This window comes from Mycteria americana, chromosome 1 (genome assembly GCF_035582795.1).
Source record: "Mycteria americana isolate JAX WOST 10 ecotype Jacksonville Zoo and Gardens chromosome 1, USCA_MyAme_1.0, whole genome shotgun sequence".
Classification (NCBI taxonomy): domain Eukaryota; kingdom Metazoa; phylum Chordata; class Aves; order Ciconiiformes; family Ciconiidae; genus Mycteria; species Mycteria americana.
This window is the reverse complement of record NC_134365.1, coordinates 56,632,723-56,645,362: the sequence shown is the minus strand read 5'-3', so window position 1 is coordinate 56,645,362 and position 12,640 is coordinate 56,632,723. Positions and strand designations below refer to the sequence as shown.

Genomic DNA, 12,640 nt, shown 5'->3' with positions numbered 1-12,640 from the left:
GCCTGTCCTGCTGCAGCAACATTGCCCATTGCCCTCCCTGCACATCACCTTGTGTGGATTATTTTGGGTTTGGTTTTTTTTCTGATGAAAGCCCCAGCTGCACCTTCTGCAAGCAATTTCTGGCTGATTCACTCAAAGGAAAACTTTGTCCTTGGTGGAAACACCCTGCCAAGTGGGAGGGACATGCTCCCTCCTGGGGATCTGCTTCCTTCAGCAGTCAGGCTGAGCCAGCAGTGCAGCAAGCTGCAAGGCCCAACAAAAATAAGCAAAAAACCCCCTCAACTAGGTCTCAACAACTGTGGAATAACACAGGGACCACACTTGCCTCCTCGACATTCGGTGAAGAGGGAGCGAGTTCCCCCATGCCTCCACCTGCACCATTCCCTGCCCCTCCTCAAGGCAAAGCAGCAAAATTTGACCCTGAACCTCCTTCACAGAGATCTCCTTTTCCTAACGCGCTGACGTGCCTCTGAGAGCTTCTTGGGGAAAAAAGAATCATGTGTCCCTCCCCGGCACACGCACTTACCATGCTGGAGTCACTTTTGCCGCTGGCAATGGCCGCACACAAATTGGCCGTTGCACAAATTGGCCCTTCACTACAACTCAAAAGCACCATGCGTGCCGGCCGGGACTTAGCCTTCACCGAGGCGTCTTGGGGGCAGGGAGTGAAAGCTTCGCTCTTCAACAGCTTTATAAAAAGCAGACCAAGTTTCTGGAGGTGACGACGCAAGCGGTGGCGGGGGGACAGTGGAAGAACAGCTCTGCAAGAGCTGGGGTGAGCATGTTCCCGGCCATGTTTGAATTGGAGCCCGGCCATAGAAACCCAAGGAAAAAGCACAAGGTTTGGGCAGGCGGCTAACCTTGGCCACAACCTGCCTCTGGGCTGGTGCCTGCGTTCCAGCGGAGGATGCACGCAGGGTGGGAAGACCTGGCTGTCCCTCTGCGACTGTGGCGTCAGCCTCGCCCCTTGCACCCGCTGGGGCCGCGGGCAGCACCCGGGGCTGCAGCCACGTGAGCAGGGAGCAGGTGGCATTGGCAGGAGCACTCCTCGGGGACGCCAAGGACTCGGCGGGTCCTGGCCCTCCCCGTGGTGTTTTTCCACCTCTCGGTCCTGGCACGTCTGCAAGTGCCGGAGCACGGGGAGGCACCCGCTGTCGGCGGCGCCTGCGCCATGTGTTACTCAATCCCAATAATCCCAAGTCTCTGGGAAGCTCTGGGGCAGCAGGAGATGCTCTCCTGCCAGACCAAACTCGGGCTGTTTTGTTGGGCCTGTATTTAAAACACAGTCCAGGGCACAGCCACCTTACAGACGGCTTTTCACGCTTGCATAAGGCTTTCCTCCAGGCACCAGCCCCTTCCCTCTCCCAGAACAGCCCAATGCATGTCAGAAACTGCTGCTGTCACAGACTGAAAAGCCCAAGGCTGAAGCATGGCATTTTCTACCCAAGCTGTCTCCTCCTTTCAGGTGGGAGCCTGCCTGCTCGGTGACTCAAGTTGCATGTTTCCTTCTTAATAACGGAGTCCCCTGTGACGAGTTGTCTAAACAACACCCCCACGCCCCTCACTTTGGAGGTTTCAGGAGACAAGTCCCATCTTGTTGACATGCCTTGCTGGAGCACCCTATTTGGGGACCAACTTGGTCACTGCCCAAACACCCAGCAAATATTCCCACACCCAGGCACCACCCGCACCAGCCAAGCGCAGGGCTCCGGCACCTCCTTTCCTCTCTGAAGGCTGACAGAGGGCAGATCCCCACCCCTGCACGCCACTTCCAGGGGGGTGTTTCACCCCTCCACGCCCTTCCAGCTCCCTGAGACAGCACAGGGGCAAGCACCTCACAAGGAACAAGGCTCTACTAAACCTTTTCCCTAATCCCTACCCAGGACTGCGCAGCTATCAGCTGTAAACTAACTCCGGGCCCTATTGCTTGGCGTACCTGTGCCCAAAAAGGGAAAGGCTCCGTGCCTCCCTGCATCACAACCAAGCAAATGCAGGGCAAGGATCAGGAAGGCACATACTTGCCCTCGATTTTCCATTTCCAGAAACATGTCTAAGGGCAAGCATCTGTGCGTGCTTTAGATAAATGATTACAAGGGGTTTGAGACACAAAGGGGGAAAAAATAGTTTTGTTGCTTAGCAGAGTGTGATAGTCACGTAGCATGCAGCAGGCACGAGCAGCAGCCCAGCTCCCAGGGCTTGCAAAGCCAAGGGCAAAGCAGCCCAAGCTCTTCCAGGAAGAAATTCAGGCTAGAGGGGCTGAGTGGGCACAGGTGAGGATGCTAGTGGGAGCCAGCAGCCCGTACCAGCTCCACGTTTGGTTTCCTCACATACATTCAGAGCAGCTCCCTTCAACGGCTTTTTAAGGAGGCGGTGTGGGGAGCTGCGAGCCACGCCTCGAGCAGGAGGCAGCAGGAGCACGGTGGGGCTGGGGAAGCTGGGTCACACAGCCACCCGGCACACGTGGGGTGGGACAGGCATTTCAGCATCTTCCTCAGCACAGAGGGGCCATCTCATCTCATTTTGCTAAAAAGGAACAGATCCCTCTGGCAGAAATTCTGACTACAGCTGAGCAATGAGAGGTTAGAAAGAAGAGGGAAACAAAATCAGACCTTCATCATCACTGCTTGTTCTCATACCCAGCCTCAAGCCCACCCTGCTATGAGAAGTCACCCTGGCTGAGCATTCACAGCAGGGAGGGCACAGCCTGCACACACACCTTGAGGCTTCCTTTGCTTATCAAGTACCCCAGATGCCCCAGGATAAACCCAAACTGGTTTGCACAGAGGGGAGAGAAATCAACCCACAAGCAGAAATCAACCCACAAGCAGGAACGACCGCCTGGGAAGGCTTCATCTACCCCGTGCAATGACAGCAGACAGATCCCAGCCCAGCCCTGCAGGCGCTGGCACGCTGCAGCAGAAACCGGGTATTTTAGGAACTCTGCTGATCGACTGAAGGCCCCTGAGGCACCATGTGCCAAAGGCAAAGTGTCCCGCTCCCCCCTCTCCCCCAGGGAGGAGGGCCAGCTCTCCCCCCCCCCGCCCCCGGGAGCCGAATCACAGCAGGACACGGGAAGGCCAGGCACACCGCCACTTTTTCCTATGCCACTGCTATTCTTGGCAGCGCAAGAGGTCAGGGAGACAGCTGCCCTCGCCGTGTTGCACAAGCCTGGGCATCACCAGGCTATTCCTAACGCAACGAAACCTCCGCCGAGCGCACTGCAAAACAGTGACCTTGCCTGCAAGGAGATGACAAGCGCCGATTCATCCGAAGGCAGGCAGGGAAGGCAGCCGCGTCCCTCCTCACCCAGGAACAGGCACGGCAGAAGTGTTCTCTCCCCACCAAGCACACACCACATGACAACTGGTTATTATATCATGCTTTTAATACAAACTTAAAAAAATCTGGAACAATAGAAACTGTACAGATTTGATCAACCTTTGTTTTTTTTTGTTTTTAACTAAATCTCTAGACACACCAATGTCCCGTTCCAAAATATTGCACAACATTCTGAATACAAAACTCTGATTGTATTCCTCCTTTGCTAAAGAAAAAAAAAAAAAGAAAAAAAAAGACAGCAACCCCCTGGTTCCCCCTCTCAGTAGCCCCCTTCTCAGAAAGAAACCCAAGCAGAGCACACACAGAAACCCTCTGCTCAGAGACATACAGACTTCTGTCCTCTTTCACTCATTCTCTCCCACAAGGCAACTGTTGATTCACTCTTCAGAGAGGGGCGGGAAGGAAAGGAGGGAGGCTGACTGGGGAGAAAGGAATCTTCACCACTTCTTTTTTTTTTAAAGTTTTTTTCCTGAAAAAATATTTTTTTCTCTCCTCTTTTTAAGAAAAAATCTTGAAAAGAAAAAAATTACAGTTTTTTTACGTTAGAAATATACATATATTATATATACCTCTTACATTTTACAAATGTAGCAAATTATTCAATACAAACGGACATCAACAAAAAGAACACAAACCCATAAAAAATAAAAGTTAAAAAAAAATTTCTCTCTTCTCTTCCTAAGAAACCAGGTAAATTAGTGCAGGTTTTTAAAAAATAAAATTGAAGCTGAACATCTACATCCAAGACTAGAAAAGACCCGAAAAGGCCGTTAGTTTCCATTGCTGCCTGATGCTGGAGGAACATTTCTGAAGCACGCTTTTTTCCTTTTAAGATACAAAAGAGGTTGGTCCCTCCCCTTTTCCTCCTTCCACTCACACCACTATTTTTAGAGCGGGTATAATACGTGTGGCAGGGCAAAGCGGCATCAAAGCTTCACACACATAAGCAGGTGGCCATGGGGCATCCCCACCTCTCCCCTCCCTCCCTGTGCCGGAGGAGAGCACGCTGTCCCACAGCAGCAGCTCACAGGTGGCTTTGCCAGATGTGGGGACAGTGGGGGCAACTGGATCGGGTCCTGCAATCACAGGCTGAGCACCCCTCAGTCCAGTGTGGCAAGTGGGCTGGCACTCAGCAGCACACTCCCAGGGAGAAGGACAGCGTGGCAGTGGTAACATCCTTAAGTGGGGAGTTCAAAAAGAAGAAAAAAGGGAAACCCAACAGCTCAGCCGTTCCTCAAGAACTTGTCCTAGTCTGGAAACCTGTAGTTGAGGCTGCAGGAGCCAGTTTGGGCGAAGCTAGCTGGGCTCTGCTCTCCTCGCCCACCCGCCACGTTGGTCATAGCTCGATGGCAAGCAGCCTGCTCGGGAACCCACGCTGGGTGCGAGGTTGGGACCGTGCCTCCCCAGTCACCCAGCAAGGGGAAGGGTGCACTGGAAACCCTCCTTAAAGAGCTCCGGGCAGTGGCAGTCTCCCTGGGACAGGCCGTTACCTCTGCAAAGGCTCACTGGCAACACAACTACAAAAGGGCTGGAGTGCCTTCATCTCAGCTCGAGGGAAGGGAGCGGGAAAAGCACGAGTTCAAGCCCATCTCCCCTGAAACAGGGATGTCTTGAAAGAGCACATTGGTTCAACAGATACAGGAGAAGTGGGTTTCAGAGGGTGCTCCAGAGACATCATTAAAAGAAAACCAAACCTCAAGTTTGGGAGGCAGCAAAAAGCTTATTTTTCTTTTAAACTGAGAACTTCAAAGACTGGAGTCTCATCATCTCCACCTCTCTCCTTTTTGCACGCTTCCATACTCCCACAACAGCCTCCAAGGAGACCTCCTTCCCACCTAGAGAGCCTCCACCCTGCCTGGGCAAGAAGCAGCCCTCCTTTGGCTTCCTGTGAAGGTGGGTTTTGGAGTCCCTGACACAGAAGCGACCTAGCTGAGAAGCCACTACCACCTGACTGCAGCATATCATCCTGGGGAAAGCTGCAGGGGCGTTCCCAGATCCTGGCCCTGCAGCGGGGAGGCACCGTACATTCACACGCTGGGACGGCCACTCACCTTCGGAGCACCCATCCCTGCTCTGCTCTAAGCCTGCCACCATCTGCGCTGATGTGATCTGGTTGGAATGATGAGTTTACGCTAGGTGCTTCCCTTCTGCACCAGATCAGCCACCTCCTCCCACTCCTCCAGAAGGGCAGGGGAGGGGATTTAGTCATGTGTATACCTGGCTGAAAGCACAAAACCTTATGCTACCACTCAAGAGAGCACCTTCAACAACATAGCCCTTTCTCTTCCTCAAAAGTAGTGCTGCCTCAAAAAAAAAAAAAAAAAAAAAGGGAGCAAACTCCCTCTCCGAGACAAGATGATGAATTCACAGCAGGGAACGAGAACTCAGACCCAGGAGGCCGCCCCAGATGACCACCAGTGGATGCTGGCCCCTGCTACTGGGGAGAATGTCCGGGAAGCAGGGGCAGGATCCAAGTGGGGCCGCCTGGCTCAGTGCCACCTCCCCCCAGCCGCAGGGACAGGCGGGTGATGTTTCTACGCCACAGGGCTGTCACCCAGACCGGCCGGCTGGCCCCAAGAGGGCACGGAAAAGCCCCCTCGCTCACACACAGAAGGGGATGATAACCAGAGTCACTCAAAGCGCTGTTCTCCCATAGCTGCAGCTGGAAGTGCAGCTGAGGAAGGGAACAGGAAGAAGCCATTTCACAGTAATGCTCTGCCCTCCCTGCTGCGTGCTGGGAGATGGTCAAAGAGAAGAGTTAGTGCTTTTCAGCACACAGAACAGTTGACGCCAGCCCGGGCTGGAGAGCTTGGAGCAACAACAGCACAACGGTCTATGCCCGTGGGCACAGCAGAAGCTCTCCGTCTACACGCAGAGCTGTAACAGAAAAGCAAGCTCACCCACCCATTTCTGGCTAGCACGCAACAACAGTGTGTGTATCTCCACTGACACCGACTCATCCTCTCCCCATCCCTCCTCCAGTGAGGTGGTACGAAGAAGACGTCCCTACACCCAGGTGGAAGGACCCTGTGTCCAGCGCTGGGGGGGTGCAGGGAATCAGGAGCATCATGACCTATGTTTGCACCAGTCCTGGGCTGGGGTGGGGGAAAGGGGAACACAAATCAAAAAAATATCCCAAGACTCATTTAAGGAGTAAAAAAGTGAGTAGGAAAAAAGCACAGGGACTGAGTTAAAAAACAAGTCAGTGCTTCAGGAGCGTTGCCAGCACAGCACAACAACACTGGGCTCTCTCTTTTCCCAAGAAGCTATATTTATAAGATTTGAATATTTTCTGTATATTTCTATTTTTCTTTTCTGTCTTTCCCTCTTTTTTGTTTGTTTTGTTCTTGTCCCCCCCCCCCGCCCCCTTCCCCCCCCAAATACTCTCCTTCCTTGTGTTCAGTTGGCCAGGACGACAGGCTGGAACGACTGGCTTGGATACTGCATGGCATTCAGGTTGTAGCTGAGTCCTTCCACGAAGGGAGACTTCTCCAAAAAGAGGCTGTTGGTGCTGCCACCGAAGACCTGAGCCATATCAAAGGTACCACCCGTGCCGGTGTTGAACTGCGATGTCGGTGGGATGCTGCTGGCCTGGCTCTCACTGGCAACACCATCGAAGAAGAGACTGCTGGCTCCCGGCGACCCACCACTGTAAACGAACTCCTTGGCGTTGGGGGAGAGCTGCGACTGTGGGGCTTGGCTCCCAGCGCTCCCGACGAAGTTCAGAGAGTGCATAGACAGGGAGAGGCCTTTGTGCTTCAGCAGGTTGGTGGTGGGAGACCTGACCATCCTCGGCTGCTGCCCAGCCCCTGCTCCGCTGCCCCCTCCTCCGGCTCCTCCACTCTTCTTCATCTTGGTAGAGCCAAACTTTGTGGCAGCAAAGGTGGCAGTGGTGAAAGTGATGGGCTGGGCAGAGCGAGGGATGAAGGTGGGGCTAGGCGACTGGCCGAAGGAGGGGGATGGAGAGTTGGACAGTGAGTTGTCCTGGCTGCCGATGGGGACAAATACCTGGGCGTCAGGGTTGAAGCTGCTCTTGATTTCTTTGTCCAGCTCCGCAGCGCTGCAGCCCTCGCTGTCATCCAGGTAGAGGACCTTAACAGAGCCCTTCTCGCCGATCTGGTAGGAAACCTCAAAAGGATCAATCCAGACACTCAGCTCTTCTGGCACATTGGCACGCACATCCTCCACAGCCAGCCCACTCCGCTTGGCTGCCAGCTCCACCACCGGATCCACGGTCTCCCCTATATGAACACAGCGATAGCCAGATCCCTTCAGAGGCTTCTCCGGGTACCAGTGACCCTCATATTTCTTCTTCAGCAGGCGCTCTAGCTCCTCACCAAACAGGTCTGCCCGCCTCCGAGGAAGCTTGTTGTACAGGTATGAGATGATGAAGTTAAGAGCAACTTTGATCTCCAGATGCATACTCCCTTCACAGCAAGCAAGTCAGGGCAGTGTATTAAAAGAGACAAAATGACACACGCATAGACAAGATTTGGCTCCAAACAGACCTAGGGAAAGAAAGAAAAGGATGGGTGAAGATGAGCAAACGCAACAACTCTCCACCTGTTGAGATGAACAGCCATGCTTTCTTATTAACAAAAGCAGAATGAGCAGTTTGCACAAACACTAACAAGCTCTCTAGGAGAGTCACCCCAAATCTACTGGCCCTCAAAACAGAGAGATGCTGGTAGGGAGGAGTCTCCCTGCTCCTCTACAGAAAAAATAAGGGTGTAACTACTACCCGCACACAGGCATGTACATTATACTCACCTCGCTGCCAAGTACCGCTGCTGAAACCCGGCAGGCCAACTGTCTGCTCTGGCAGAGCTATTTCAGCACATCTAACACTCCTCCCTATGTCCTGGCAACTCGGCTGCTTCCAGCACGGCTCACCTGCACCAGCCACTCCAGAACATAAGCGCACCACCTGAACAGCCTCGTGACTCGCTCAGCAGCTTGTGCAGAGACCTGCTTGTGCTCAGGACGGCAGGGCCAGCCTCTCCTCCAGGAGGCCGGGTGGTCGTGCCGGGTGCCACGTCCTGCTGGCACAAGCGCAGGAGGGACAAGAAGGAGCAAGGGAGGGTGCTGAGGCACCAGCTGCCAGCCCGTGTTTACTATCTCCTTGACTAGCAGGCATGTATCTTACGTATCTGATCCAGTCCACGTATCTTATCAGTTGAGGCTCTGCCTAGCTACAAGCCTAAAATCCCAGTTTAATTCAGTTGGGGGAGGAGAGAGGGGGCAGGAAATGTGTGGGGTCACAACACACACACGTGCCAACAGCCTGTCCAATACAGTTCACATCGCTTATCCCTGTGCAGAGGGAAGATGAGCTCTGCCAGGATCAGGTACCTACTTAATAAAAACTGAAATTGCTTGCCAAAGACTGAAGTAATCCTCCTTCCCTCCCTCGCTAGGAAGTCTCTGAAATGGAGAGAACCCACAAAAGCACAATGCAAAGCCACAACACTCAACTCTCCCATTATACACAGATTTGCAAACAATGTTCGTCTGGGTACAAAAAACCCCAGGTAGGTCAGCACCGCGCTCTGTCACCCATCCAAAGAAAATGAATCCCACAGATATTTTAAGAGGAAGCACACTTCCAGTAGCCTCCACGCCTCTCCAGGGGGAAGCAGAATATCCAGTTTTTAATTGACAGCTTAGTCAGAGGCCTGTCTTCAGCTGCCCTCACCTTGCTCAAACAGACACATTGTGTTCAACAGTCTTCCTAAAATGGGCTTCAGGGATGCTCTCACACAGCACTCAAGCCAACGTTTACAACTTGTGCCAATTATTTGGGGGTGGGGATGGAGTACAAACATACGGTGTCAGCATTCCCCTGAAAAACTGGGAGCCCCAGCAGCACAACCAGGTATCCACGCTGGCCTCAGTCAGGAGGAAGAAAAAACTGACCAGACTTGTTTGCTTGGCCTGGTTTAGTGGACAAGAAGGATTAAACAAATTTTGAAGAAACCTTCAAGTATTTTGAGGCTTTATTACAAAAAAAGGGGGTGCACATTCTACGCTTTTTCTGTGCTAGTCTGAGTTCAGAGAGGCTTGGCTTCAGGATGATGATAACCAGAAGCAGATCCCACACCTCAAGTCTGCCAACAAGGTGGTCAGTTCTGGAAGAAATCCCCTTTGGGTTTGACTCGGCAACAAAAAAACCCACAGAAACAAGGGGATGGAAAAAGAAGTCTTGCCTTTAAAACCTGCTTTAAGGAATTACTGTGGTGTAACAACTTTTGGTAGGTCACCAAGACCTGACCAAATTCAAATAAGAACAGATGAACACCAAAGAAATAAGCAACCAGAGTTTTTCAGAGAACAGCAAGGAGAAGCCATTTTCAGAAGGCAAGAGTCTTGGCACAGAGACAGAGCCTTTTCCAGAGAAAACGGCACAAAGCAAAACCCTGAAAGAGCACACCTAAATGTTAACAAGAGCTTATACGGCCCATACTACCTCAAGGGGGGATTACATGGAGCCCTCTCGCTCCTTTGGCTTTGAGGCATCCGAGGGAGAGGACAGCTTGGGATCCCAGCAAATTAAGCAGAAAGAGAACGGCCAGTTTGTAAATCTTTTAATCTCATGTGATAAATTCTAATCCAGATCCAAAAATCTATTAAGAAATCAGAAATTACAGACTGGGAAAGGAACAAAGGCCAACATTTGTTACCACCCTATTTGCAACACAAATGCCTCAATATACTTTGAGGAGCCCACACCCTCATCAACCTTCTGCAGAAGACAGTGAGAAGATACAATTATAAATCATTGCCTCCTTTTTTCTTTTCTTTAAGAAGTACTCCCCCTTCCTAAAAGGGGAATACTCAGTACCTCGACTATGAAAAAGATGAGTTAATTAGCCTAATAATACCAACAGCTGCCAAGGTAGCTGCATATAGCTGTTACTTGCAGAAGGCACAAAAAGTCAGAGATACCACTGACTCCTCAGGCTGTTAACATGGCAAGATGTGCTCCTGTAGGACCCCCTCAATCTCTTTCTACTGCACCAAAATGTGATAATATAGTAATAAAATAAAAGAAGAAAAAAAACCCAGCTGAAGCAGCATAGCTCCAAGACAAGAAACAACTAAATATCAATTGTAAAAGGTATTTGACAAGGCTTCCATAAAGAGAGGCTTGCCCACATTGCCAGCATTTCCAAAGTAAAGGCTTACTGTACCACGGGCAGAACACCGAGGTGCCGGCAGGGAACAAAGGGCTGCTCCTCTGCTCTGCGGAGGGAACGTAGGAGCCCCCTCAGACGCCCCGTTTATCAGCACACCGACGTGCTGAAGGAGAGAGGCCAGATAATCACTTGCATCAGAGGAGAGCAAACACGGGAACGATGCCCTCTCCTCCTTGCTACGCAAACACGGCGGGTGACCTTGCGAGTATCCCTCCACGCTCCTGAGAGAGGTCTGGCCCCCCGGGAACCGGCCGGCTGCCGCCTCACCCTCACCAGCGGCGCTTCCAGTGACTTTAACTGACGGCTGCCAAGACGAGCTGTGGTCCCACAGCAGGCCACACCCGTCCCCGTTCCAGCCTTCCCCCCCCCCCCCCATCCCACCCACGGGCGGCGGATGGGCTCCCCCACTCGACGCAAGCGGCCCTGTGGGGACGCACCCGAGGCAGGCGGCCGGACGACCCCTCCCCGGGAGAGCGGCCATTTCTGGTGACCCGGCCGGACAGGCGAGCCGCGGGGCCCCCCCCCGCCCCCCCCCCCCCCCCCCGCGGGGAACCCTGGGAGTTGTAGTCCTCGGCCCCCCCCCTCCCCGCCCCGCGACCTACTTCGCCCCCGGACTACGCCTCCCGTCGCGCCCCGCGGCCGGCCCGGCCCGGCGCTTTGCTCGGCGGGGCAGAGCACAAAATTTTCCACGGCACATGCGCCCTGGCGGCCCGCCCGCCCCGGCGCTGCCCACGGCGGGGAACACGCCCCGCGGCCCGGCGCTCGGGACCGGCGGGCAGCCGCCCCCTTCCTCCCTTCCCCTCCCTCTCGGCAGGGACAGGGAGGCGCGTCCCCACCCCACAGCAGCCCCCCCCGCCGCACGGCTGCGGGACGGAGCCCAGGTGGCCACAAGCCCCGTGTCCGTCGCACCCCCACCCCCCCCACACACACCTGTCCCCATCCCCCCGGTGGGGCACGCAGGGTCGCAAACAAGGTCCCCAAAAAGAGCCCTTCGACGGAGCGGGGGAAAGGTCCCCCCCAAGGGCGAGCTCCTGGCCCCGCACACCCGGCGGGGCACCGCGGCTGCCCCCGAGGCCTAAAGGACCGGGGTGTGGTGGGGAGGGGGTGAGTACCCCCGCCCCTCCCCAACACCTTCCCCCGAGGGAAACCCAGGCCTGGCCTTCCCCCGCAGCCGCATGACCCCTTCCCAGGGGCGGCCGTGCCCGCGAAGGGCACCTCGGACGGGCCCCCCCCCCCCGCCTTCACGGGAGAGGCAGGGTCCCTCCGCCGGGAGAGGGGCCGGCGGCGCCCAGCCCAGCCCCAGCAGCGCCTTTGTTGTCGCCGGGCTTCTCCCCCCCGGAGCCCGCGGGGGCTGGATCCGCCGTGCGGGAAGGGAGACAACCCGGCGACACCCGCCCTTCCCCCGGCAGCCCAGAGTGCCCGCCGCCGCCCCCGGGCCCAGCCTGCCCTTTTCGGGGCGGCTGCTGGGGCTGAGCCGCACCCCGCCCCCGTCCCCCCATCAGACTGGGGCGGGGGGGGAAAGACACCGAACAAAATGGTGAACTGGGGCACTGCAAAGCGTCACCGACCCAATGACTTTCACACCCCCCGTTCCCCTGAAGCCCCATTAATCCCCCCTGGGGACCGGCAGCCGCACGGTCGCTCCATGGAGGGATAAATTATCCCCCCCGGGCGGGGAGGGGGACGATGAGCCCCCTCAGGCCGAGCCCACAAAGGGGATGGGGGCTGGGAGGACCCTGCCCGAGAAGGGGGGAGAGGGAGGGAAACAGCCCCGGCCTCACTTACTTCGTCCTCGGCTCCAGGGCCGGCGGCTGGTGGCGGCTGTCGGCGGGTAGGGGCCGTGGGCGCTGCCGGCGGAGCCCGGGCGGTGCGAGCGGGTCTCTGCCCCGTCCCGTCCCCTCCCTCGCCTTATCCCCGGCGGTGCGGTTCTTCCGCGGGGCGGGCCCGGGGGGCTGCGGCGCGGGCCGGAGGTGGTGCGGGACGCCCGGAGGTGGGGGTGCGGATGCCGGTGCCTGTGTCGTCGTGGCCGCCGCCTCTCTTCGCCCCGCCGGCCCGGAGCCGCCCGCACCCTGGCCCCAAGTGAGCCAACTCACGGCAAACTTTCA

At 55.5% G+C, this 12,640-nt stretch overlaps 1 protein-coding gene across 1 annotated transcript; it reads right to left on the bottom strand.

Moving 5' to 3' along the window:
- Positions 1-3,550: 3,550 nt before the first annotated feature.
- Positions 3,551-12,640, bottom strand: TOB2 (transducer of ERBB2, 2). Its single transcript, XM_075499776.1, has 2 exons — positions 12,321-12,640; positions 3,551-7,847 (listed from the first exon to the last, which is right to left on the bottom strand). The coding sequence occupies exon 2, from the start codon at positions 7,759-7,761 to the stop codon at positions 6,739-6,741; it is 1,023 nt and encodes a 340-aa protein (XP_075355891.1). The 5' UTR covers positions 7,762-7,847; positions 12,321-12,640; the 3' UTR covers positions 3,551-6,738.